General features: G+C 37.7%; 3 protein-coding genes across 4 annotated transcripts; all 3 read right to left on the bottom strand.

The window, feature by feature from the left end:
- Positions 1–2,868: 2,868 nt before the first annotated feature.
- LOC132274043 (uncharacterized) lies at positions 2,869–6,850 on the bottom strand. 2 transcript variants are annotated; one of them, XM_059775192.1, is made up of 4 exons: positions 6,570–6,849; positions 6,335–6,447; positions 3,833–4,066; positions 2,869–3,051 (listed from the first exon to the last, which is right to left on the bottom strand). In XM_059775192.1, exons 2-4 carry the CDS (start codon positions 6,392–6,394, stop codon positions 3,016–3,018), a joined length of 330 nt encoding a protein of 109 aa, XP_059631175.1. In that variant the 5' UTR covers positions 6,395–6,447; positions 6,570–6,849; the 3' UTR covers positions 2,869–3,015. The 2 variants fall into 2 exon arrangements, with proteins under 2 accessions (XP_059631175.1, XP_059631174.1); XM_059775191.1 differs by having other exon boundaries at positions 6,335–6,850.
- A 15,678-nt stretch (positions 6,851–22,528) lies between these two features.
- Positions 22,529–23,452, bottom strand: LOC132272657 (uncharacterized). The gene is made up of 2 exons (XM_059773759.1): positions 23,229–23,452; positions 22,529–22,916 (listed from the first exon to the last, which is right to left on the bottom strand). Exons 1-2 carry the CDS (start codon positions 23,450–23,452, stop codon positions 22,529–22,531), a joined length of 612 nt encoding a protein of 203 aa, XP_059629742.1.
- A 1,572-nt stretch (positions 23,453–25,024) lies between these two features.
- Positions 25,025–25,720, bottom strand: LOC132272656 (uncharacterized). Its single transcript, XM_059773758.1, has one exon. The coding sequence runs from the start codon at positions 25,718–25,720 to the stop codon at positions 25,025–25,027; it is 696 nt and encodes a 231-aa protein (XP_059629741.1).
- Between the last annotated feature and the right edge of the window lie 789 nt (positions 25,721–26,509).

Here is a 26,509-nt window from a genome sequence, read left to right as displayed (position 1 = left end):
AAAATCGAAAACATGTTTTGAAATGATGTTTTGCTGTGGAAATGTTGATTTTGGACCATGAAAAGTTGTCAAATCAAGAAAAAATTACTTTTGAGTGTTTTGGTTTTGGATCACTGTTCAAAAATAGTAGAAACAAAACGCATGCCAAACGGACCTTAACAAAGACAAAAGGTTGACGTGGAAATGTGGGACTTTAGCTTGTTGAACAGAGAGAATGGTACAAACACAAAGACAAAAAGGTTGACATGGAAATGTGGGTCTTTATGTTGAAAATTATGCAATTAATTTTGACTCAAAGTCGGCAAAGATATTTGCCCAATTAAGTCCTTGATTTTTATAAATTGATTTGATTTTATTTGGTGTTGATTGAAAGTTATTTTCTTTCCATGGACAACTATATCTTTCTTATATAAATAGTGTCTCCTGGATGTAAAGAAATTTATTACAAAATAAAAGAAATTTTCTTCATCATTTTTCTTTTAATTTTTCACTATTAACATTCTTTTGGTTCAACGCCTATTTTCTCAGTGACGGTTACACTTTATTGTGTTGAATAGAGAGAATGGTACAAACAAGAGGCGTGCGACAACGGAAAAGAGAGAGTTGGGAGTTTCTTATAATCTTGTTCCAGGAACTTCCACTGATACAATTATTATATATATTTCTTTACCTTTTTTTAATATGCTTTGTTTGGTTGATTAGCAGCATAATTACGATTCATTTCAGTATTCACTATGTTATGGTTTCACTCACAACTCTTTTCATGAATCTTTTTATTTGAAGCGGCTATTAATATTTATATTTTTTCCCTAAGTAAGGTAACCAAATAATAATTTTTATATATTCACTCAATGCAGATGTATTATGAACCTTTTTGGTCTCCTTATATTGTATTTTCATTTGAATCAACTACTGAGGATCTTAATGAACTGTTGTTAATTATTACTCTTAGATGATAATATTAGAGGGTTCGTTAGGGTTATCATGTGATGATCTTGTGGTTGTTCATGTGTAGGCTCTGCAACTCGAGCGGATTGGACAAATTTGAGGTGTAACTTGAGCCAACTTACCATATGAAATACTAAACCCAAGCCAAACGTTAACCGTATCATCAATCTTAACTACTCAATCCTAGCCCAATTCATCTTTCTACTTTAAAATTCGGGCTTACAACTCGGGCTTAGATTCTGGGTAAAAATTCGAGTTACTCACCTGACTAATTCTTATATCAAAAATTTAATATGATCTTGAATTAGTTTTAGATTAAATTATTCTTAAACAAGAAAAAGTTTAAAGACTTTTTTGTAAATTTTTAATAAATTGCAAACAAATTTTTTAAAAATTAATTCTCCTAAATGTTAACATACACTAAGTTAAGATTTAACAAAATGGAAAGAAAAAAAGTAATTACTGTTTAAATATTATATATAATGTAAAAATATATATGAAAATAATATTAGAATTCAAGTTCGGGTTGGCTCGGTTGTTAGCACTTTAATCGGAACCCAACCCTAATTAAATTCGGGTTGAGATTTTTCAACCCAAATCCAATTCTAATTGTAAAATAATTACCAAGCTCGTGAAAAATCAAGCTAAGCTCGGGTTGGCTACAGTTTATCCAACCCAAATTGCATCCCTATTCATGTCTCAGTCTTCATCACATGTTGCATAGGTCGTCTGATGAGTCTTCAGGTGCTTCACAATTCCAAATAGAGATCTATTTTGAAACTTTTTGAATTTCTTATTTTGTGTTTCTATTTGCTACTCTTCCGGTTACGTCAGTAGAAAACAACGAACTCTGTTTGTATGGGCATTGAAACACTGTCCAACAAGTACCTTCACAAGAGATTTTAATACAAGAGTTACTGTGGCCTTACTTGGTTTGCATCTTCTAAAACAATTTTTAAGAATAGTTTTTTAGAGAATCAAAATAAAAAATAGATTTCAATTTTTCAATTTAAAAATCTGCTTAGTTGCGAAAATTATAAAACAAATTTTTTTTTTTAGAAGGGTAAGAATCTACAACATACTGACTTGGACCAATACTAAATGAACATGTGATCTTTAATTACCAAATTAAAGATGGTGGGTAGATATTCACTTATCAAATTAGAGATAGTGATTTGATTACCATCTATAATTTGATAATTAAAATTAGTCGTATCCATTTATTATTGATCCACATCAGCGGTGAGTATATTGTAAATTCTTGTTGAGGCCTTAAGTATCATTCATTAAAATAAGAAGTATCTATTTATTATTAATCAACATCAGCTTATAAATCCTCAAGGACCTTAACTATTATTCTTTATAAATTCCCAAAACTTGAATTTTTATTATTATTATTATTATTATTATTTATGACTATTCTGTTAGTAAGATTTTGAAATTTGCAAACAAAAAATTGCCCATACCTTTTCACCATTATTATTCATTTTTTTTTTTGGAAACAGCAAAAGAAATGTTATTCGATTATTTTTTTCATTTATAATTATGTTTTGCAACCTTAGATTAATGCATAAAAGGTACCCAAGATTGGAAATTTGAAAGGGTTCCTCGTTACCAAAATAATAATATAATAAAATCATTGCAAAGAAATTCTTTATTATTTTGTTTTGGTTTATTTTTTTAACAAATATTTTGTTTTGGCTTGACAGTGACAACAAGAAACCACTAAATCATCGGTATAATATAGAAAAATATAATAACATCTAAGAACATAGATTGGCAGATAATTTAGATTTAAGGTTTAATAAATTAGTATGATTTTTAAAATTATACAGACCAATTAGCAGTAAGAGATTATGAGGATTTTTTCCCTCAAAGAATCAAGCAACTGCCATTATATTGAAACTCGGAGACACAAAATATCAAAAACCATAAAATAAAAATAAATAAATAAATAAAAAGGACATCTGAGAATTTTTTTCACTGGTTACAATTGTTGCTACCTGCAAGTACAACAATGACCTTCTTGCATACAGTCAAAAACTCATTCAGGAACACAGATGACCACTATTTCACCACCTGTTGAACAAAAGACGTGATCGACTGCACCAAAAGAACAAAATGTATTTTTCAGTTAGGAAATCGAAAACCAGAGGGTGCATCAACAAATTTTCATGTATCCAAATCGATTTAACATAATCCAACGCAATACCAGAAAGCATTTCTAAATATCATAAAGACATTTCAGCATCAAGGATAGTTTTTCATATTTGTTTCTTTTTGTAAAATCAGTCGACATTTTTCACAAATTTTACGAGATAAGGACTCACTAAACTTAAAATGAGAAGTCAGCGCATTACTATGAATTTCAAGTTGCTGATCAACCACGAAAAATTATTTACCTCAAACAGATCAAATGGCTTGTCATGCTTGTCGACCCACAACACTAGTACTCATGGGGTACGGGGCAAATGTGTGACATTCTGGTTGGACATGCACCTAACAAACATTATCGAATAGTTCAAGTTTACTATATAATTGTACATTATGAGATTTACTCAATAAAGAAAATATATATATATTTAGCAGCACTACCGTGTCCTTGGTTTAGGGTATTTCAGAAATCAGATGCTTTGAGAAAGTTACAAACACTTGATATATGTATCCAAATCCATTTAACATAATCCAACGCAATACCAGAAAGCATTCCTAAATATCATAAAGACATTTCAGTCATCAAGGAAAGTTTTTCATATTTGTTTCTTTTTGTAAATTCAGGAAAAAGATAATTGGATCTGAGATAAGGACTCACTAAACTTAAAATGAGAAATCAGCGCACTACTATGAATTTCAAGTTGCTGATCAACCACGAAAAATTATTTACCTCAAACAGATCAAATGGCTTGTCATGCTTGTCGACACCATCCTTCTCGACGCCATCCTTCATGACAACGCCATCCTTCTCGTCACCATCCACCTTGCTTGTATCATCAGGGAGAATGCTGAACAATAGTGCTCTCCATCCAATAAGTAAAAAAGCAGTGCTTCCCAGGGTTACTAGGATAAAGCTAGGTGGCGGAATATGGCCTACTGTTGCTGCCCTTATCGTCATTCCCACCTGCCAAGAAAAGGCAAAATAAAATAAAATAAAATGATTTCATAAACAACCAAAGTTAAGGAAATTGTTAGACGGATTAAAAATTAAAATAGACTTTGCTAAAATGCAAAAAATAAAAAAAATAAAAATTAAGTGCCATCTCCCAACTCATGCTCACACAAATTCATGTGTTCAGAGATCAATTGTGAAACTTCTATGGCTATAGATCAGAAATTTCCAAGTGTGCCGTCTGTTTTTCTGTTTCCTCGACATACTTCTACAATGTCGACGCTGAAATTTTTATGGCTATAGATTATGCCGTCTGTTTTTCTCTTTCCTAGGCATGACTCTACAATGACACCACAATTTTAGGGTTTGCAAATCTGTACAACAATGAACTTGTTGCATACATTCAAAAAAGACAAGGAAGTATTGGTGCTTGATACCAACAAAGATGCTGTATAAGGTACCATCAAAACAAAATCACTTACAATGCAAGTGTAAGTTAACAAGATGGATAGATTTCAGATATCAACATTAGACAAAAATGTCGACTAAATGAGCACGACAAGGAAACCTCGGGAGGAAGTGAAAATCATAGCATTGTGGCACCTAAAGCAGCAGCTGACAAGTGTTAAGCATTCACATATTTCACAATTCAAAGAAACCATTATGTCAATGATCTACCATTACAAGGTTTGTCAACCATTATTGAATCATTCTTGGACTTATATCCAACAACAAATAGGACTCAAATAACTTAATAAAAATTACAACTGCATAAAGTTTTAAACACTGACATTGCCAAAATTCATGACACAAAGTCCTAACAGATGAACTAGAAACGAAGCCCCCCCGAGAAGACAACATTACACTGGTGGAAAACCAAATAAGAAAAGCCACCAAGGTGAACTGGGAAAAAAAAAAAAAAAAGCCACCAAGGTGGTTCAGCCATGTGCACCACCAATGAAGTCTTAGAGAAAATACAAGTCTTACATGTAGATGCTAAAAAATACAAAAAAGTTTTCACAAGTTGTTGGAAGATACTAGTGTTTTATTGTATCTCTCCACAATTACGAGCAAAAGAAACAAAAAGGAAAAACTAAGAATGAACATCAAAACCAGATACTAGTGTTTTATTGTATCTCTCAACATTCATGTGCTTATGAGAAAATGATGATAATATTGGATAATCACATTTTCTCTTAAGGAAAAGTTTAAGTTATGAATTTTCTCAGAAGCAACACCAGCTTGGGTGAGAATTTCGGCATTATACTTAGCAAGTAAGAAATACAATTTTGTTGAAAAATGTATCAACATGAGGATAAGGATACAAATTACTGCACATCAACAAAGCGTGCACTTAGAAAAGGGTACTCAAAACTATTAAATCTCATTCTAATAAAGAAAATTCACTCAGTTTTCAAGACCATGAAGCAACATGATCTACATAAAGCAGTAGAGCATTGAAAGGCCAAGAAGTTCCCCTAATATCAAAAAAATTGTTAAATAATTATGCAGAATCTCTCATATTGTACGATTAACTATCCAATATTGGTCACCTTATTTATCTCACTGCTGTTCAATTTTCAGATTTTTATGGAGATATCCAAAAAGTGACAAGACTTATCCTGTAACTAGTCTGATGGTGTAAACTTTCACTCAATGTTTTTGTTTCGTTGGTATAAATGCTGTAAATTTTCAGCAATGCATGGCAACTAGCTGAACTGAAAACAAATTATTAGGTAAGCATCAACTATCGTGATCAAAAGAGGATTAGCTGCTTGACCAAGAGTGCATTTAAAACAGAAAAATCAAACTCCTGACATGCCAACATAGAAACCCCTTTACAGTTCAAACTATAAATTTAAGCCCACAAATCTATTATCAATATCTACAACTTACTATTGTTCAGCCATCAACCCATGAGCTTGGAAATTCAGCATAGTGAAGGGTAAAAACTCATCATCAACATTCTTGCCTTTATCCCATATGGATGGGGTCGGCCGCATGAATTCTCTTTTTCCATTCTTTCTATTATACACCATGTCTACTCTTAAATTCAAAATTTTTAAGTCATTTTTAATTATTTCATCCCATGTAAGCTTTGGCCGGCCTCTTTGTCTTTCATGCTTATAATCCTGGCATTGTTATATAATATTGTTTGTAACATTATGCATCAATCAAATAACAAAATAAAGCATGTCAATACATGTTAAATATTAATAAAATTGATAAATGCAAATAATTTTAAAATAAAAATTAAAAACAAAAGCTAGATGAACTTACTGGAATACCCAAAGACCAAGATTTGGCAGCAGCAATAACAGCCTTAGAGAAACCATTCATTCCTCGGCCATCCTCCCCATAATCCCCAAGGAAATAAGCACCCAAAATCCATCCTGTTGAATACCAAATGCCAAATCTACGCATTCAGAGTTTTCGAGAAACAAGAACTACAATACAATTCATCAAATTTATGCCCAAAAAAAAAAAAAATCAAACAACAATCACACACATATACCAGGTATAAAAGGGTCAGTGATGCCTAGGGTTTGAGTGTCAAAAACAGAAAACCCAGCTCAACCTTCCGATTGCGGAGAAAAAAAGTAAAGCCAACACGTCCCCACCAGCAAGCAGAGCCACCCATCTGACATACAAAAACCAAAAGCATAATTTTGGCCACATATCCATACATATACGTGTGTATTTACATAGCTTGATGATCAGTATTGTCGTTGTTGTTTGTGTGAGTAACAAACAAAACAAACAGTGTTGATGTTGGCCACCAATTTCGGTGTTTCGAAAAGCCAAACGATTATATGTATACACAAAAAAAAAACATGCGTGTGTGTGAAGCGGATGAGAATCGAGTTTCAATCACAGTTGCTATGTTCTGTGGGACCAGTAGAACACCAATCTTGTTGTGGCCGCAAAGAATCACAAGCAGGGTGTCAAATTAAAGTCAGGATTCTTCCATTTTCTGTCCCCAACATTTAAAATGAACTACATATTCTAGTACAGTGTCAAAAAAAAAACATGACAGTAGAGTGAGGTTTTGTGAATGAAACCCTAAAAAATATGAATCATTTCGTTGTGAATCAGATATGTTTGTGTTCGCGCGGTTTTTGTTCCCTCGCCGGTCGATGGACTCTTCGCGGGCGTGCCAGAGTATTTGTACAAAATACCCAAAATATGTAATTGAACACCAGTTTATCCCTTTTTCCGATGGCTGACTCTCAGGCGATTGTGTGGGAGAGAGACTAGTAAGAACTCCCAGCAAGGTTCTTTTATGCCTTATTTGTAGCAAGGACTTTTTAGAGTGTCTAAAGAAATGCAACGGTTGATGAATGTTTGAATGGATGGAATGGCCGAGTGAAGACAGGCGGCAAGAACTTAATCGATCGCCGGCCGAACGTGATGGCGAGAACTTAATCAATCGCCATCAGCCAAACACAATGGTAAGAATTTAATCGATCGCCACTGAAACGTGATAGCAAGAATTTAATCAATTGCCATCAGCCAAGTAATGACAAAAATTTAATCAATTGTCACTACGATTCAATGGCAAAAATTTAATCAATTGCCATTGAATTGAAAGCCTAACTAAAATTGCGTAATTAAAATTGGCATAATTGAAATTGAAAGAAAGTAAATGGCTGAATCGAAATAGTTGACGATGATCTAATCAATTGCCATTAAATTGAAATAAAGAAATTGATAGGAAAATGACGTAGAGTCAATTGAAAACATTTTTAGTTGAAATGCATGTTTTGTGGTGGTGCTGGACGAATTGGAAATGGAATACAATACTTCTATTTATAGAAGTTCTATCTCAACTTATTTTCCTAAGTTATTGCTAGAATATCTCTTTGCTCCTTGATTTTCTTCACTTTATTACTCAAACTAAACCACGTTCCAGTAGTCTTTTGCGTCTCTTCTCTTCTTGCTTCAATAGGAAAGTCCTTGCTAAAATCTCTCCTTGATCCAGTCAAATGCAAGTTGTCGAGAAATATGCTGAAAAGTTGATGGAAAGTTGCTAACTTTTAGCAACACCTTTCCTTAAGTTAGGCTGAAAACTTCCCTTAAATGACTGGAAGACCATTCATAACTTTTGCCCAAATTATCCCTCACGTGACGACCTCTCCTTTGAATTCCTTATTCCTTTGCAACGAAATTCCTATTTCATAGGAATCTCATTCCAACTAAATCTCTTCTATCCAAACTGAAATAATATATTTGAATTAACTCAAATATTAATTACCAAATTTCAGCAACAACCTTATTGGATAAGGTGGCTAAATTCCTAGATTTTCTCCTCTTATTTCTCAATTGGCCGACTTTTCTTGAAACCATACTAAACAAGTGTCGGCCCATCGCTGGTCCACGTCACCACTGAGGTGGCTGCCAAGTTTTGGTGCCAACAGTTTGATCCTAAACTACTACTGCTAACATGTGTTAAGACTTTGATAAACCAGATGAGTAGAGTAACTGATGCTGAAAGTATTTAAACACATCTTTGAGACATAGAAATGACACACCTTTGATTGATTGTTGTTTGAAGGCCGACCCAGAGGTTCTTGATGTATGTATGTATGTATGTACGAATTGAAAAGTTGAGGAGTGAATCAGCAGTAACTTCCGCTCCAATTTTGTCATCAAAGATCAAAATTGAAACCCTAGAAATCGACCAATGTAAACCCTGTGAGCAAGTCTAACTTGTAGCCAGTAAAGGTATATTTAGGGAGACTTACTGTGCACCGGTTCATCTTGTGACCTGGTGGCTTACGGTCTTAAAATTGAGCTATCGGTTGGATAAACTATGAAGGAAAAGAAAGAGAATGATAGTATTCATGTTGAAATTGTGTGAACTAACTTGAGGATTTTAATAAGGATTGAAATTTGATCGACTTGGAAAGAAATTTCCATTTTCTTTGTAAGGCTTCACAAAACATATACAAGATATGTATACAGAGACAATGTAATATGGTAAAAAATCATGGATTTAAACTAATTTTCTGTTGATAAATGCTGGGTGATGGGTGATGTGGCGAAGAGATCGTTCCACGTAGGTCAGGAATGCTGAGGTTAGTGTCTGAGTGGGAACTCAAGCTATACCAAGGATTATTCATTGGTGAAGATTAAAAGAAGGAAGACAGTTGCTCAGTACTTCTTTAACTCGAGGTCTGGTAGTAGGTTTTGTGATTTTTGTTGTCTTGTCCTTAACTTCTGATTTATATGCCTATTTATACTTAGTTAGTTCTGGATCTGAGAGGGTAACCTCCTTTTGTCCAGTGGGCAGAGGGACTTCCTCCTGACTGATGGAACGTCAGGAGGGTGGCCCAAGGCAACATGTGCCTTGGGTCTGGTGATGCAATAATTATTCTGTGCATAGGTTATTTCAGTGTATTTAATGCGCTGAGTGACTCTTACCTTCCCGGACCTTGGGTTCAAGTACTACTGAGCGTTTCCTCCCCTTGTTATAGGCCTTAGGATCAGAAAGGAAACGGGGGGAGGTAGACATATTTCCTTCCACCCCCCCCCCCCCCCCCTTTTCCCTTCTTCTTCATAAGGCAATACCTTGAATTCCAGCCTCCCATCCACTACGACTCAGATTCCGATGCCAGGGGAAGAGGGGAAGGCTCCGAGATTTTGCCTTCTTTGGCCTCGCGTTCCCCCAACTTCCAAGCTCCTCGAGCTTCCCACAGCGGGCAGCTTAGGGAGATCAGCCAGTAGAACCCTCGGGCCCCTATCTCGAGTACTGCGGGAAACGATGGGGCACCGCCAAAACAGGAGAGTGGGGGGTAGCGACCCCCTCCTTTTATGAGCTCAGGTGCTCACATACCAAGCCCTAATAACTCGAAGTTCTTAGGGCTTCCAGAGTAAAGTCGGGTGGGACCCAGTATGGCCCATCAGTGCTGACTAGTCAGGTAACATTATTATTCAGTAGGGACACGTGACATTCCTTGTGGCAGTGATTATTGACATTATGATTCAGTAGGGACACGTGACGTCCCTTGTGGCAGTGACTATCAACATTTTGCCCCCTACTCGAGGTCCCCTTTGGGGGGGGGGGGGGGTCGAGCAATCAGAGGGGAGACGCTTGATTAATATTCATGGGGACATCATTTTTTGTGGGGGAACGTGTCAGCCTCTGATTGGCTATTCACGCTGCACGGTGGGTAATGGGTTATTACTACTTGCAACGCCTCGGGTTGCGTATTGCATCACTTTACCTACCAGACTTTTATTAGTCACATCGCTTCATTACTCGAGACGCTTCGAATTCCGCACCACGCCGCTTCATCTGCCAAACTCTAAAAGTCTCCTCATTTCCTCTTGCTATATAAATTCATTACTTAAGCATTTTTTCCAAAACTCACAAGTTTTTTGAGAGGGAGAGATGAGAGGAACTTGAAGTACCCAAGAAGAATTTCAAGGCTACCCTAGTTCCAGTCTCGCTTGCGATTCCCCTTTCCCTTGTATCTTTCCAGATTTGCAAGTGCTATGTCTCACATTTCCCGTATCGATGTCCCTGAGGTTCCTCCTCTATCCCAGTGGAGGGTTGCTAGGCTTTTTGGCCCAGGCGATACCTTTTGGGCTGACTCAGAGGAGCTCCATGAAGATGATGAAGTTCAGGGTGCCTCGCTTCTTCTTGAGGGGGAGCCATACTCCACCGAGGGCTCACCCGTGCCCCCTAGCTCGGTTTTTAGGTTCAGAATCGAGTGTGGTGACTTTCCTTACTCCAATCTCACCTTTATTAGCCAGACAGGCTCTGGTGCAGGTTGGAATTTATGGACAGATGCCATTTTAACTAATGAAACATTCCTCCTTCTTTTGGAGGCAGCGAGAGTCACAGATGCAGTACACAATACCCGTCAGCTGGCTGTTAACAGGGACACCACCGCCCTATCCCTTTTGTTTTCGCGCTGGAGCAAGGCTACCCATACATTTGTCACCTCATGGGGTGAGTTCACCCCTACCCTTGAAGACGTCGTTCAATTTATGTGACTAAACATGTTTGGCGCCCATGATCCCAACTCTTGGTCTCTTTCCCCAGAAGAAAAGGAGGAAGCTAGCGTTCTCCGTGGGCCCTCACTGCTACTTCGAAAATTGCTACCAAGTTCCAAAATGATGGGATTTGCGAGGAGTTCCCAGAGACAAGGAACAAGTGCACCTTCATTTTAGTACTTTGCTACTACTTCTTGGATGTCCCCCCCTCCTGAGTTCCCAGATGAGAAACCCCTCAATGGTCCAAAAAGTAGGGACCCCCTTCGCTTTGTTTCTTTCATCTTATTATGGTTTTCTTGATTCATCTTTCCCGGCCCTCCAGATGATTGGCCAAGCCCTGACTTGATTCCTCTGGCTATCCATCTCTCCCATGGCAAGAGTATCCCTCTATCGCCTTTATTTCTTCGGATCTTATATCATGAGTTGGACAGGGTCCATGATCATATGGAGGAATGCGCTGGTCGCCTCAACGTTGTTTCTCTTATTTGCACAATTTTTCTTCAAATGTTCCTCTACAAACATTTTCTGAAGCACACCTCACGTCCTAACTAGTCAGTCGAGGATGACTTTAAGAGGTCCGCAAGATGGCATAAGCATCAGCCAAAGAAAAAACTTGTTGAGTTCATTGATAGACCGAGCTACTTCGTGGCTTGCCCCTACTTCCATGGTCCTTGCCTCAACTTTTATATCCCAGAGATTGTGAGGAAGGTCTCAGGGGATGTTCTTAATTGCGTTTCATCCTTAGTCAATTTTGCCTTGATCTCAGAGGGTTATCTTCCTGCTCTTATCCTCCTAACACTGGGGTGGGCAAGACTTATAATCCGCACAGGGTGGCTCACCAGTTTGGCTAGGACCAGGGGCTCCCTCGTGACTATGGTCGAGGCACCCAATAGAATCAGGATACTTACAGGGTTGGCCTTTCCCACTTTCTTGACCCAAATTGTGGGGAACTCATAGGGGGGCGCTAGCTTCTTTGTGTCCCAACCCGCGTGAGGGAAGGCCGTTGGGGTAAGGGTTCAAAAGCCTACTGGAAGGGCATACTTCGTGTTTTCAAGTTGTTTATCCAAAGTCCCCCTGAACCAACTCCGATTCGCCCCTTAATGAGGGGAGATAGCGCCTTTTGTCATCCGAAGAAGAAAAAGGGGGTATCTCCTTCCCGAGGAAAGAAGTGTGATACTAAGGAGCTCGTCCCCCTCTTTTCAGCCAAGGTTGATCCAAGCACGGCTCAGCCAACTCAGCCCCTTAGTTCGAAACGGAAGGCTGGGGAAGATGTCTCCTCCTTTATCCCTTATTTTTTCCAAGTGAAGCAAGGTAACCCCCATACTCTTTGATTAGTTTATAACATCACTTGCCCTTTGTCCTGTTTTAACTCTTTCTTGTGCTCTTTTTGTACCAGGTCGTTTCTACTGCTTCTTCTGCTAAGGGACCCAAAACTTTACCGAGGGCTTCCATTCCTACCAAAGAATCTAGTGTTCTGTCGAGGGGCCTTCAACTAGTTGTCCGTACAAGAGTAGGTAGTGGCACTCAGTCCCCATTTTCGCCAATTGGGGATAAAACTTCTTCAGCTGTGGGGGAGGGGGGTGGTTTAGAGGTTCCTCTCAACCCTCTTCATACCTTTGCTAGTGTCATTCTAGATCCTGTCCATGCCACGAGGGAGGTACTTGCTTCCGATTTAAATACTGAGAATTTGCCCCCTACTCACTCAGGGTATAGGATAGGAAATGAACTTGTTCCCCTAGCTCAAGGCCTAGGTCGCCTCACTGAGGAAGGGGAGATTGATACAAGGGCTAGCGGCCCCGCGACTGAGTTCCCTTCTAACCCGGAGGGTAGCTCCCATGCTAGCTAAGGTGAATCTTTTCTCCATCCTTCCTTGCTCGAGGCGCCTTGATAATGGTTTGTGTTTTCTGAGATGCGCTTTTGTCATGCAGGAGGAGGGCGAGATACGTGGTGACGAGGAAACCTGTGGTGATTGACTTTGGCACCTCAGATCAAGGGGATGAGGGTACTGTCAGTGGCTCACGTTCTCCAGCCTAAGAGGCTCACGTGGGAGGCAATAGTGCCTTTGATGATTTTGAGCAGGAGACAGAGGAGGCTCGGCATGCCCTCCTTTCTCCAGGCGTCAGCGAATCCTCAGGTGGCCTAAGTCCCCAAAGGTCAGAAGATGCATATTGCGGCGGAGGCTTGAAAAATAAAGGAAATGATAACCCGGAAGATGATACTCGAGTAGTCACCCCTCCTAGCGCCCCTCTGGGACCTTATTCCCCCATAGTTGCCCCCCTTTCTTTAGAGGGTAGCGCGATAGAGCGTTCACAGGTCCCTGGCGAGCGCCAAAAAGTGCGCATTTAAACCCCTTAAGCTTGAGTATTCTAGAACCTTTATCTATCTTATTTTTCTGTCTTAGTCTAATTTCATGTTATTACCCTTTTCAGGCGTTTATCCCCAAAATAAGTCAATTCAGCCAAATTAGAGCATAAAAGAAGGTATCTCAAGCTGAATGGAAGAAAGGAGCAAAAAGGAGCAAAGTGGTGGAAAAACAGCAAGCTTCGATTGATCTGACATATCTTCGATCGATCTCACAGTGATCGATCCAGCCTCATCGAGATGGATCAAACCCCTTGTCCTTATCCTTAAAAATTCCCATTTTGGATCGATCTCACAATTCCTTCAATCGATCGAACTTCCTTGATCTTATCCACACCTACCACTTTTGTCTTTTTCCTAAAATATCCTAAAATATCTCAAAGATTTGTCGTATTCTAAAAAGGCACCGCCAAGGTTAATCGATTTGGTCAAAATTCGATGGATCTGGCTAGAGTTCGATCGATCTCATTGGAATTCGATCGATCGAACCTCCTCAAATTCGAGATAGAACAAAGTCCAGCTCATTAAAAGATGACTCGTGGTGTAATCATTGAAAGGGCCCTAGTGCACGAGACCTGACCATTGGGTGTGACATTTGAGCTACCTATATAAAGATTTTAAGCCATTTTACATCATATGTTGAATCATACAACAATAGAGAGCTTGGAGAGAAAGATTAGAGGAGGCTGGAGATTAGAGACTCACACCATTTTGGGAATTCTTCCATTCATCTAAGGTTTCCACCAAGGAGAAGAAGATCAATTCTACCATGGAGATAGCCCTTGAGGGTTGGTTGGCTACATTAATGAGTGGCTAAACATCTTCTTGGGGCTAGAGTTAGCCCTAAGCATGCCTTCTAGACCTTGATGCTTTGTATTTTGAGGGAATTTATGTTATAATCTTGTCTTGACATTTGATTTATATATGAATCTTGTTTTTATAATGATTTGTGTTGATTAATACTTCCAATTGATCATTTCATTATATTCATATGTCTATGTATGCTAGAGTAGATGTTCATGTGTTTATCTCTTGGTTTTGTGATATTGATGCATGTCTATGTGTGTTGATGCGACGAAGCTAGAGATTGGCAAGGCATAGTGCTTTAATGGAATACTCTTGTGGCTTGTTTGATGGTTCATACTCATTTCTTGATGGATTGTGCCTCTCCCTTAGTTTAATTAGTTTAATTTCCATGTCTTTAGCTTAGTTGTAGTGTAATTGTTTTAATTTAATAGATGGGAGGACAATTTATGCTTGTTGTTTGATGTTCCATGCTTATGAATTCAATTAGTACAAATCTCTAGTTTGTGGATATGTTTGATTGTGAGCTTAAAGGAAGGATTAATGGCTTAGTTTGATATATTGTACTATTCATTAAGTTGTCTAGATAATGTGTAATACCCCTAGTTTAAAAGGATATTCCTGGGTTTTTAATACTGTTATTTAACTGTATTTTATTTGATTATGTGTGATTAGTTGAATTAATTGATTAATTTGACTGTTTAATAGGAATTATTTGTTTAATTGATTAAGTGTTTTAATTAGTTACTTGACTTAATTGTCTTATTTAAATGTTAATTTTTTTTTAAAAAATTGCTTGATTATTTGAGTTAACTGTTTTAATTATTTATTTGGCTTTAATTTCATTAAATTGTGTTATTTGGTTAATTACCTGATAGAATTATTATTAATTAATTGTTTTCATTTTTGAATTTATTTACTTATCGTAAGTTAGGTTTAAAATTTACATGGGTAGCCGACGTTGATTATAACCTAGGTACCTATGGGCCGAGTTATATCTTTATGGACTTAGGGTTATCAGGATTCACCTATAAATATAAGCATACTGGGGTTAGGGTTTTAGAAAACATAAAGCTACGTCTGTATTACTAAGGGCTACTAAGAAACGAAGCGTGAACTTAGGAAATTGGCAGAGCAGTTCAAGGAAGACTACATAAACTGTGGAATTAGAGTTTCAAAGTCTGAAACTCAAGGCAAGTCTTGTTCTTCTCTATCTCTTTAATCTGTGTTCTGTGCATATTTAGGAAGACTCCAGGAATTAAACTAAGGCTTAATTATAACCTTTATGCATGTTTAATTAATGTTTAAACTCATGAAATTTAACCTGTTCTTGGTTGTTTCAGAAAGATAGTAAAGAAACTGTAGTTCTGTAACCTTGCTCCGTTATGTAGTGTTTCATTTTCAATTTAAGTTTGATGGTATACCATTGTTTTATAATCAATCTGGAACTGAATTAGACCTTAGAACATGCACTAAAAGTTTACTACAAGAACTAGTACTCACAGAAATCAGAGAAGACGTTGAAACGGATGAAGCTGCTAAGGGGAAAAGGGAATAGGCTCTGAAAAACCCTTAGAGCCGGCTCCTAGAAGGTAGAGCCGGCTCTAGGATGTTGTGGAGCCGGCTCTAATGAGCCTAGAGCCGGCTCTGAAGAAAAGAAGAGCAGGCTCTTTTAATTTCTAGAGCCTGCTCTCTCTTAAACTGTCCAGAAATTGCATTTTGTGGTCCGTTTGGCTGGGATTTAATTTTTTTAAAATTAATTGAAAGCTACTGAAGGTTGTGACTTAAGTTTTAAGACTTATAAAAGTGTTGGGGAACATGCCTACATTCAAATAATGAGGATGGAATTAATCCGAGCTTAGATAGAAAACTGGTAGGAGGATGAATGGAAATTAAATTTCTGTTGTTTATTGATTTTGGAATTTTGCTTCCTTTGTCAAATCTTAAACTGCTAATCATGTTTATGTTGTGATACAAGCATATAGAAGTATAGTCAAATGTATGCATGGATGGAATTAACTGATCGTGTAAACGGGATATAGATTGCATCAGTTATGGTAATGGTTGGATAAGTAAATTGCATGTCTTCGTTTGTAATTTAACGGACTGTAATTTGGATTTCTTGGTTTAATACTGTTTAAATTATATTTACACAGTTTTCTAAGCATAGTAAATTCTTGGAATTAGCTATGTTTGGTTGGAAGTAAATTGATATAACAAATCAGTTAATTTTATCAATTAGTGGACTTGTTGCATGATGTAAATGCTATGTTTTATAAATAACAAATTTAATGGTTGGAATATAATTTCTAGGCCTGGACTGAATGCCTAAGTTTTATAATTCTGGATTAATTTGGTTTGTGCATAATTTGGGAGTTGGGTTGATGACTATCTAGTACTGTTTTATCAACTCTGTTAACTGGAGGATGGTATGTACCGGTATGGGACGGTGACATACTAGGTATGGACTAATTCCAACATTAAGTCCTATCTAATTTGGGTCAAGGTATGGATTAATCATAAAGGTTAAGGCCATCATCTACATGTGTCATATCAGTTGTGAATTGAATGACCTACTAGGATTTCAGGATGGATTTGTTATACATATATCAGACCACTACACAGATGGATGGTATACTGTATTAGGAGGAGTACGGACTTTATATATATATCATATGGTGCCGTGGAATGAGCTTGAGTCTCATGACCATGGTTAGGGCGAGTATATCGCCTAGGATGGATAATTGGACATAGGTGTTGTTCCCTGGTAGGTCTAGGTACTCATGCCCACCCTAGGGTGCGTATTCGCATGTTGCCTTCTATTCAGGTTGAGACAAACCTACTGGACTAGCAAGCGTCCTATAGTGTGTACTATATACATATATGGACTACTCTAGATATTATTGAGTCTTCCTATGATATATCTGCGTATCGGATTACTGTTTGGATTGTAGTAGATCAGGACTTGCATGTGGGCCTGACCCACTTCTTTATTTTTCAGGTGCTCATCAGTTTCAGGGTTAGAGTTTGGACGTGCAGAGCAGATATAGCTATTCATTCCTCCGATTATGTAGGAATCTTCTCTATGTTAGCTTTGGATTTTATTTTTATTATTTCAGTATCTTTCGGAGAATTTTAATAATGGATGGATTCCTGAGTTGTAAACTTATGAAGTTTTGGATTTTTGGATTTCAATATTTATATCTTAAGGATTTTCAGTTAGCACTCTTCCAGCTTATTATTTTTATTTCTTATTTTATCTTATATTCTGTGTTCGGTTACATATTAATTGTTTGACATCCCTCGGGTTTGGGCCTGGGCCTGATCAACCCGTGTCTCGGATCCGAGGGGTATCACACAATGTATGCTCAATTTGCCATCCATGCTTATTGATTCAATCACTCACACATATAAGTGTTGCAACATGTATTTCCCCTCATTCACTACATTTTGAGTGTCTAGAAAGGTGATGTTTAGTGGTGACCTCTAAGTCCCAAGACCTCTCTATATTGTTCACTATCCTTTATTTACTTTAATTGCTTAGTATTGAATTTGTTTACATTATAGTTTAATTAACCAATCCAACTATCTTTTGATCACTTGACCTACTAATCCAACCTTGTTTCCATTTCAAATACGCACCCAATCCCTTGGGACGATCTTTACTCACCCTAGCTATATTAGTAATTAGATGTAGTAGTGGCATTTTATAAATTTAAAACTTGGCCACACTATTATTTTGCACAAATTTGGAGTGTTGCGACGACGCGCACCAAGTTTTTGGCGCCGTTGCCGGGGATTGATTTGGCAACGCCGTATTTTGGAAACAATTAGGAATTAGTACTCTTTTGATCATGTTCTTATTTTATTTTTTAGTTACTTATTGTGTTTGTTCTTGATTGGCTAGGTGCATTGAGCAAAGGAAGTCAAGCAAAGGAGTGTTAAAAAGTAAGGAGCTAAACTAAGCATAAAAGGGCTAAAATCTAAAAATTGCAAGGCATAGCAAAAAATTAAAAATTGAAAAACAACTTGAAGTTGCTTAAGGACCCTTTGTGAGATCTTTCTAACTCAATCTCTAGTTAAATCATCGGCTCGCGTGGAGGCATGTTTTTACTTTCTTAGATAGATCCTGAGCCCGTGTGGAGGCAATTTACTTTTCTTTGCATATTGTTCAAAGTATGGGAGTATAAGATCATTGTATGTGGAGGACTGTTGATTATTGATTTGTTGCGAAAGAGAAGTGATTATTACTTGCTTGTTTCTTGTTTTTGTTTTGTTTGTGCATGCATGGTCGTAGGTCATTAAATCATACTCTTATCCCTCCTAATTTAAATCTTGAATCCATTGTTTGTAATCCTAAGGGAAGAGGTAGCTCTCACCACTCCATTTTTCCATTGGAGGAGCAAAATAATTGTCACGCCCCAAATTTATAAGACATGATAAATTATGATGTAAAAAGAAATTGGGACAGCAATCCTTGATGGACCAAAATTATGCGCAGTGCCCAATCAAAAATTTGTATAAAATTCGATTTTAATTGAAACATGGCAAACGAAAATGATTTGAAAACTAGACTAAAAGGGTAATGTGACACTACAATTCCCAGCAACTTAAGCTTTGCCGATAAAATCAGTTTTTGGAAAGAAAATGACTGTCTAAGAATGCTGAAAATAAAGTGTTTCGGAAAACTTCATTCGTTTGAAAAATATCCAAAGCTAAGAAAAATTCAAATAAATTCGTTTTTATAAAGTAGACTTAGGGACGTATAAAACTGGAAATTTTGATAAAGATCCGGTCTCAAGATGTTGGTCAAATAATTCATTTAAAATCTGATTTCCAGCAGATGTAAAATTCGGACAGCTAGTACTCTCGAATTTTTAGAAAAATATCTGTTGATCCAAAAATTACAAAATTTTATGGAGAAATACTAGATGCATAAAGGAAGTTGTGGTAAAAATTTGAAAGTATTTGGATCAATACGGTTCCTTAGATATTTTTTTTGAATTTTAGTAAAATTGAAAGAAAAATGAATTTCTTGCAACAAAACAATTTCCGATTCCCCATCATCAATTCTATCATTCAAACCAACAAAGAACACTAGAAAGAAGTCTCTAGATATCCATTTACATATAAGCAGATATAATTACACACCAAGGTCTTTATACAGATGGGTAGAAACTTAGTCAATTCACAAAAACTACATTGGCATACACATAAAAGAGGGTACAACTAACACCCGACATACATTAACACCATAGCATGCTTTACACCCAAAGCCAACTATATACAACACCAAAATCAAATATATACAATAGAAGAGCATGCTAACATTTTTGAACCAGCACAAAAAGTGAAATTTCTACAACCTGCTACAGGAGTCACACTACAACTACTATAATAAAAGCCAAAATAAAACTGATCATGCTATCAGCTTAATTTCATCAAGCAAAATAGGCTTCTATCCAAAAATATATCCCAGTGCAAAAGCAAGACATGGACCACAATTAGCATCCCCACGTCCACCATCTCGGTTGACGGTACCTGAAAATTGTTAGGAGTGAGACAACGCCCAGTAGGAAAATTCTAATGATGCCTCAATGAGGTTTTGTGCATATGTTGGACTTTTGAAAAAATATATTTTGATTATAGACTATGCTATATATATCAGAATCTTATATTTTCATGTAAAAGAACAGACAAAACTCATAGTGAACTAACAAAATATTCTAGAATTTTGTTAAAAAAAAAATCATTTTATTTTCTTTGGTACCATTCATCGAACACCTTCAACTCATCCCGGAGTGTCCCACACTGTCACTCCCACACCAATCAGTGTGTTAACAACTCCCAAATACCCAAACAAGGGTCTACCGCTGCGGGTTTTGGGACTTTCACCCTAGGGTAGCTCGTACCCTCTTTTCCCTTCCGAGACTTCACGCATCCAGTCTTAATTCACGCAAGGAAATCTGTTCTCATGATGTTTGATGTACCAACTTAAAGGTTCAAACTTGAAGGAAGTCTACTCAATGTATTTCTTATGCACAAACTAGTAAACATCTCACTTTTACACAATATGCATAAAGGAATTTTACAAACCTTAACTGGAAGTACCTTTCTTTACAAATAATTAAAAAAAGAAAACTCAATTTTTAACATGATATAGACAAATGCTTATTTCAATCTTTCAAAGAGGAACAATCAGAATCTATGCATATTAGTAAACATGACCTTCAAAAGTTCTAAGTATCACAACTAGAGAACAATATTTCATGAGCTTATAGCCATAGTAATTTCAAAATAATATATAGGACTATCAAAGAAATTATAGAGAATGAAAATCTCCCAAGTCTGCAAAATTAGAGAATCCCTACCAATTACATAGATGAATAAACTGCGATGGATAAATCCCTAGCCTTTCTTGGCCTCCCTTTTTCTTCTTCTCTTCCTTGCTCAATTTTCCCCTTTCTGTTAGTTTCTTTTGATAATTTTACATGCAGATAAAATAGGTGGAGAGGCCTAAGCTTGGTGTCTTGGTGTCAATCTTAGAATACAAACGTGTCATTAGAATGCTAGGAATAATGACAGGTGTTTCCCACTAATATATAAATCTTGTGCAATTGTAAGTTTCCCCCACCATCTAATTTAAATACAGAGGAACAACAATATTGCCCCACAATTTCCTATAATAGTGAACCCGCACAACTTAGCTAACTAATTGCGTCATTGGCCCACCCGTCTACCTAAACAAGGAAAATAACACAACACCACTATAGAGAGAAAAAAAAATTCAGCATAGTAGAAATAAAACAACTTAACTTACATAGAATAGAAAAATAAAATTTGATGCATTTTAATATTAAGGATAAAGAAAAATAAATAAATTCATAGGGCAGCAAGAGAAAAAAAAAAAAAGAATAATAATAATAATAATTGCAAAGAAAATTAATTTACTTAAGAATATAAAGAACCTAATAAAAACTCAAGATGTCACATTCTTCTCCCCTAAAAAAAAATTTCGTCCTCGAAATTTCATAATGCAAACCTGATTCGTGAAAGAGATGAGGAAATCTATCTCGCATATCAGACTCTAACTCCCACGTTGCCTCTTCTACTCCGTAGTGTCGCCACAAAACTTCACAAGTGGAATAGTCTTATTACGGAGAACCTTTGCTTTCCAATCCAATACTTGAATAGGTTGTTCAAGGTAAGAAGCATCTTCTTGCAAATGCAAATCATGCCACTCGACAACATGTGAGGAATCCGGATGGTACTTCCTAAGCATTGACACATAGAACACGTCGTGAACATGAGCGAACGTAGGTGGTAGAGCTAATCGATACGCTTGTGTTCCTACCTTTTGAACAATCTTGAATGGTCCTATGAATCTTGGAGCGAGTTTGCCTTTCTTTCCAAATCTGAAAATGCCTTTATATGGAGCGACCTTGAGAAAAACAAAGTCCCTGACTTCGAATTCTAGTGGCCTCCTCCTTTTATGGACGTAGCTCTTTTGCCGATCTTGGGCTGCATGTAGCCTTTCCCGAATTACTTTAATCTTTTTAGTGGTTTGCTGCACTAACTCAGGTCCCACAAGGAGAACTTCTTCTTTTTCAGCCCAACATAAGGGAGAGCGGCAAGGCCTACCATAAAGAGCCTCGTATGGAGCTATACCGATGCTTGACTGGTAGCTATTATTGTAGGCGAATTCCACTAATGGTAAGTGCTCACTCCAGCTACCCTTGAAGTCCAAAGAACACGCTCTTAACATATCCTCAAGGATTTGAATAACTCTCTCCGATTACCCGTCAGTTTGAGGATGAAAAGCAGTGCTAAGGTCTAATTTTGTGCCCATAGCATTTTGCAATCCCTTCCAAAATTTGGAGGTGAAACGGGGATCACGGTCAGATACAATGGACAAGGGAATGCCATGGAGACACACGATGTTCTGGACGTAAAGCTTACTCAAAGCTTTAAGTGAATCCGTGGCACGAACCGGAAGAAAATGGGCTGATTTGGTGAGTCTATCCACAATGACCGTACTGAGTCATAGCCACCTCGAGTCTTGGGCAACCCAGTCACAAAGTCCATGGTGATACAGTCCCACTTCCACCCAGCAACGGGAAGAGGTTGAAGCAGGCCAGTAGGTCGTTGATGCTCCGCTTTAATTTGTTGACAAGTTAGGCACTTGGCCATGTATTCTGCCACATCATTCTTCATGCCTTTCCACCAGAAATTTCGGCGCAAATCTCGATACATTTTTGTGTTTCCAGGGTGAATCGTGAATTTCGAGCGATGGGCTTCATCTAGGACTTATTTTCTAATGTTAGGCTCATTTGGTACCATGAGACGTTGCTTGAAACGTAAACCTCCGTCGGTGAACAAGGACCATTCCAGCATATCATTATTGCTGAAAATTTGTTTTCGAATAGCCTCCAACTCCATATCTTGTCGTTGTGCCTCAATGACATGTTGAAGTAGTGTGGGTCGAGCTACCAAAGAAAATGCATAAGCTTTCTCATTCCTTTCGCCTAATTGTAGATTGTACTCTTCTAAAACGCTGCATGTCCTCCACGCTTGGATGGCATAATTGTAAGTTATAGCTTGGCGTTTTCGGCTTAGAGCATCGGCAACCACATTGGCCTTTCTTGGATGGTGATGAAGCGCAAAGTCGTAATCTTCAAGATACTCCAGCCATCCTCTTTGTCAGTTGTTCAATTCTTTTTGGGTGAACAAGTACTTTAAGCTCTTATGATCGGAGTACACCTCAAATTTGGAGCCGTAAAGATAACATCGCCACAACTTGAGTGCAAAAATGACCGCAGCCAATTCTAAGTCATGGGTTAGGTAACGTCGCTCATGTGGCTCTAGTTGGCATGAACCATAAGCCACAATTCTGCCTTATTGCATGAGAACACACCCAAGGCCAATTGAGGAAGCGTCGCTGTAGACAACATATTTGTCTTCATTATTGGGGATGACGAGAACGGGTGCCGTTGTTAACCTGCATTACAGCTCTTGAAATGCTATTTCACATTTCTTAATCCACTCATACTTGACCCATTTTCTTGTCAGTTGTATTAATGGCATTGCAATCCGGGAGAAATTTTCTACAAAACGACGGTAGTACCCTGCTAGTCCGAGGAAACTTCGAATTTCTGTAACATTCTTCGGCCTTTCCCAACTTAGAATAGCCTCAACTTTGGATGGATCTACGGAGATGCCATTTTTGGACATTACATGGCCCAAAAATTTTACTTCTGTCATCCAGAATTCACATTTTTCTCGCTTAGCGTACAACTAATTTTCCCAAAGAAGTTGCAAGACCACTCTCAAGTGCTTTTCATGCTCTTCTTGGCTTTTGGAATAGATCAATATGTCATCTATAAAAACAATGACAAATTAATCTAAATATGGTTGGAAGATGCGATTCATTAAACCCATGAATGCTGCCGGGGCATTGGTCAATCCAAAATGCATGACAAGGAACTCAAAGGGGCCATATCGAGTTCGGAACACTGTTTTTTGTATGTCTTCTTCTTTTACTCGCAGCTGGTGGTACCCAGATCGTAGATCAATTTTTGAGAAGAAACTAGAGCCCTGAAGTTGATCAAATAATTCATCTATTCGTGGCAGCGGGTACTTGTTCTTTATTGTTACCCGATTAAGCTTCCGGTAGTCGATGCAAAGCCACAATGAACCGTCGTGCTTTTTGGCAAAAAGAACCGGAGCACCCCAAGGTGAAGAGCTAAGTCGGATAAACCCTTTCTCCTGGAGTTCTTGTATTTGCTTCTTGAGTTCTTGAAGCTCAGCTGGTGCCATTCGGTAAGGAGAAACAGAAATAGGAGCAATTTCGGGGTACAATTCAATGGAGAAGTCTACTTCCCGCTTGGGTGGTAATCCAGGTAACTCAGAAGGAAAAACATCTTCAAATTTACTTATCATTAGCATTAGACAGATTGCGCTAAAGAACTTGGCTTCCCACAAATGGAAGCTAGAAAGCAAAGGAAATTTCGGCTCCTTCGCTTTAGCATAAGCATTTTGGAAGAAGACAATGGTGGAAGGATTTGCACGTCTCCTCGAAAACAAAAGGTAATTCCATTTTCTTCCTGGAAGGTCACCCTTTTATAATAACAATCCACTATGGCTTGGTGAGAGGATAACCAGTCCATTCTGAGTATGACGTCAAACTCATTCATGTCAAACAAGATCAAGTTATGAACCAAAGAGTAACCCGCAATGGAAATAGTACAAGACTTGCAAACTAAAATACTCTTGGTAAGTTCCCCTACGATCTAAAGGAAGCCCCAAAGATAATGCAAAAGATTCAGAAATGAAGGAATGGGATGAACCAGTGTCGAACAAGACACGAGCCCAGGTGTGGAAAATCAGAATAGTACCTTCAACAACTGCATTGCTAGCTTGCCCTTCGGCTTCATTTGGTGTGATACAAAATACCCTTCCTTGTGGCTTGGAAGCTTGGTCTGCAATTTTCCTTTTGTAAGTTGGGCGAGGCTGATTTGTGGTTGTTGCCGATGGAAGATAAGAGTACCCCGAGCGTGGCTGTGATTGTTGAGACATTTGAGAGTGACTAGGAACTTGGGACTGAGCTTAATCATTTTTTGGGGCTGAATGTAGAGATGGACAATTCCGTTTGAAATGCCCTTTCTTTCCACAGTAATAACACTCATCAGAAGCTCTATTGGAGTTGCCTTGAAAACTTTCCCCACTTGAATCTTGTACACCCTTTTGTCTTTTGTTGTTGGAGGGACGACGATGCTGATTTTTATGCGAATCTCGGGACCTTTCTTAAATTTTCTGAAAATCCTCTTTTTCACGTTCCACACTCATGGCACTGTCTACCATATCAGAATACTTCCGGATGTGTAGAGCCACTAATTTTTCTCGGATGGTGGGTCGGAGTCCCCTCTCAAACTTTAAGGCCTTCATCTCCTCCGTAGCTATCAAACATTGCCCAAACCGGCTCAATTCCATAAACTTAGCATCATATTCAGCAACCGTCATATTACGTTGAGTAAGATGAAGAAATTCCTGTAGCTTGGCTTCACGAACCACATCTCGAAAATATTGAGCATAAAAGAGTTCTTCAAAGGTTGTCCAGTTCATACTTTCAAGATCATGTCTAATCTTCACGGTGTCCCACCAGTGATCGGCCTCATCAAATAAGAGTGACGAGGCAATGGCTACTTTGAATTCTTCGGGCGTGGATGTCACCTCAAAAAGCTTTTTGATTTCTTTAAGCCATTTCTCAGCTTCACCCTTGTTTCCTCTAAAATTTGGAGGTTTGAGCCTCCGAAACTCCGCGAGACACTTTATCTTCTTTTCAGCTATTGTCAACTCCCTAACTGGATTGGGAGCCTGGTTCATTTGGACTTGCCATCTCATAAGTCCAGTGAGATCTTCTAAGGCTTGGAACACCCTTGCAAGCCTCTCATCATTTGTAAGTTGTTCATTTGAATTAGCACTGGCAGCTTCTCTAGACATCATGAACTAGAAAACACACTTTAAAAATCAAGTTAAATCATATTGTATATAACATCTATAACATAAGCACATGTGCATAAATTTTTTTTTTTGACATAATGTTACAATTTAAAGTCACTCATCACATACCATCTAACTTTATAGCATAGGAATATATGCAATTAAAAGGGCACACATTTAACACTTTAAAGCACATAATCAACAAGTTATGATCATTTATCACATAGCATGGTACAATGCAACTTGTTCATAACATCAACAGTCAAAGATCACAAAAATTCTCCCTAGGAACTACAGCCTAGGCTCTGATACCAAACTGTCACGCCCCAAATTTATAAGACGTGATAAATTATGATGTAAAAAGAAATTGGGACAGCAATCCTTGTTGGACCAAAATTATGCGCAGTGCCCAATCAAAAATTCGTATAAAATTCGATTTTAATCAAAACAGGGCAAACAAAAATGATTTGAAAACTAGACTAAAATGGTAATGTGACACTACAATTCCCAACAACTTAAGCTTTGCCAATAAAATCAGTTTTTGGAAAGAAAATGGCTGTCTAAGAATGCTGAAAATAAAGTGTTTCAGAAAACTTCATTCGTTTGAAAAATATCCAAAGCTAAGAAAAATTCAAATAAATTCATTTTTATAAAGTAGACTTAGGGATGTATAAAACTAGAAATTTTGATAAAGATCCGGTCTCAAGATGTTGGTCAAATAATTCATTTAAAATCTGATTTCCAGCAGATGTAAAATTCGGACAGCTAGTACTCTTGAATTTTTAGAAA

The sequence above is a fragment of the Cornus florida genome, unplaced genomic scaffold, assembly GCF_030987335.1.
Source record: "Cornus florida cultivar Cherokee Brave unplaced genomic scaffold, ASM3098733v1 CherokeeBrave_3.0.0_Hap2_Chr09, whole genome shotgun sequence".
NCBI classification, from domain to species: domain Eukaryota; kingdom Viridiplantae; phylum Streptophyta; class Magnoliopsida; order Cornales; family Cornaceae; genus Cornus; species Cornus florida.
The sequence above is the reverse complement of the archived record's forward strand: the minus strand, read 5'-3'. Positions and strand labels throughout refer to the sequence as shown.

Excerpts from the sequence above, each read along its gene's own strand:
- LOC132274043 (XM_059775191.1), bottom strand. The coding sequence starts at position 6,478 with ATGCGTAGATTTGGCATTTGGTATTCAACAGGATGGATTTTGGGTGCT. Across the intron at positions 4,067-6,334 it reads CTTGGTCTTTGGGTATTCCA|GTGGGAATGACGATAAGGGC; the intron begins GTAAGTTCATCT and ends TTTTCTTGGCAG. Across the intron at positions 3,052-3,832 it reads AGCCATTTGATCTGTTTGAG|TCGATCACGTCTTTTGTTCA; the intron begins GTAAATAATTTT and ends CTTTTGGTGCAG.
- LOC132272656 (XM_059773758.1), bottom strand. The coding sequence starts at position 25,720 with ATGTCTAGAGAAGCTGCCAGTGCTAATTCAAATGAACAACTTACAAAT.
- LOC132272657 (XM_059773759.1), bottom strand. The coding sequence starts at position 23,452 with ATGTCCAAAAATGGCATCTCCGTAGATCCATCCAAAGTTGAGGCTATT. Across the intron at positions 22,917-23,228 it reads GAAATAGCATTTCAAGAGCT|AGGATGGCTGGAGTATCTTG; the intron begins GTAATGCAGGTT and ends CAACTGACAAAG.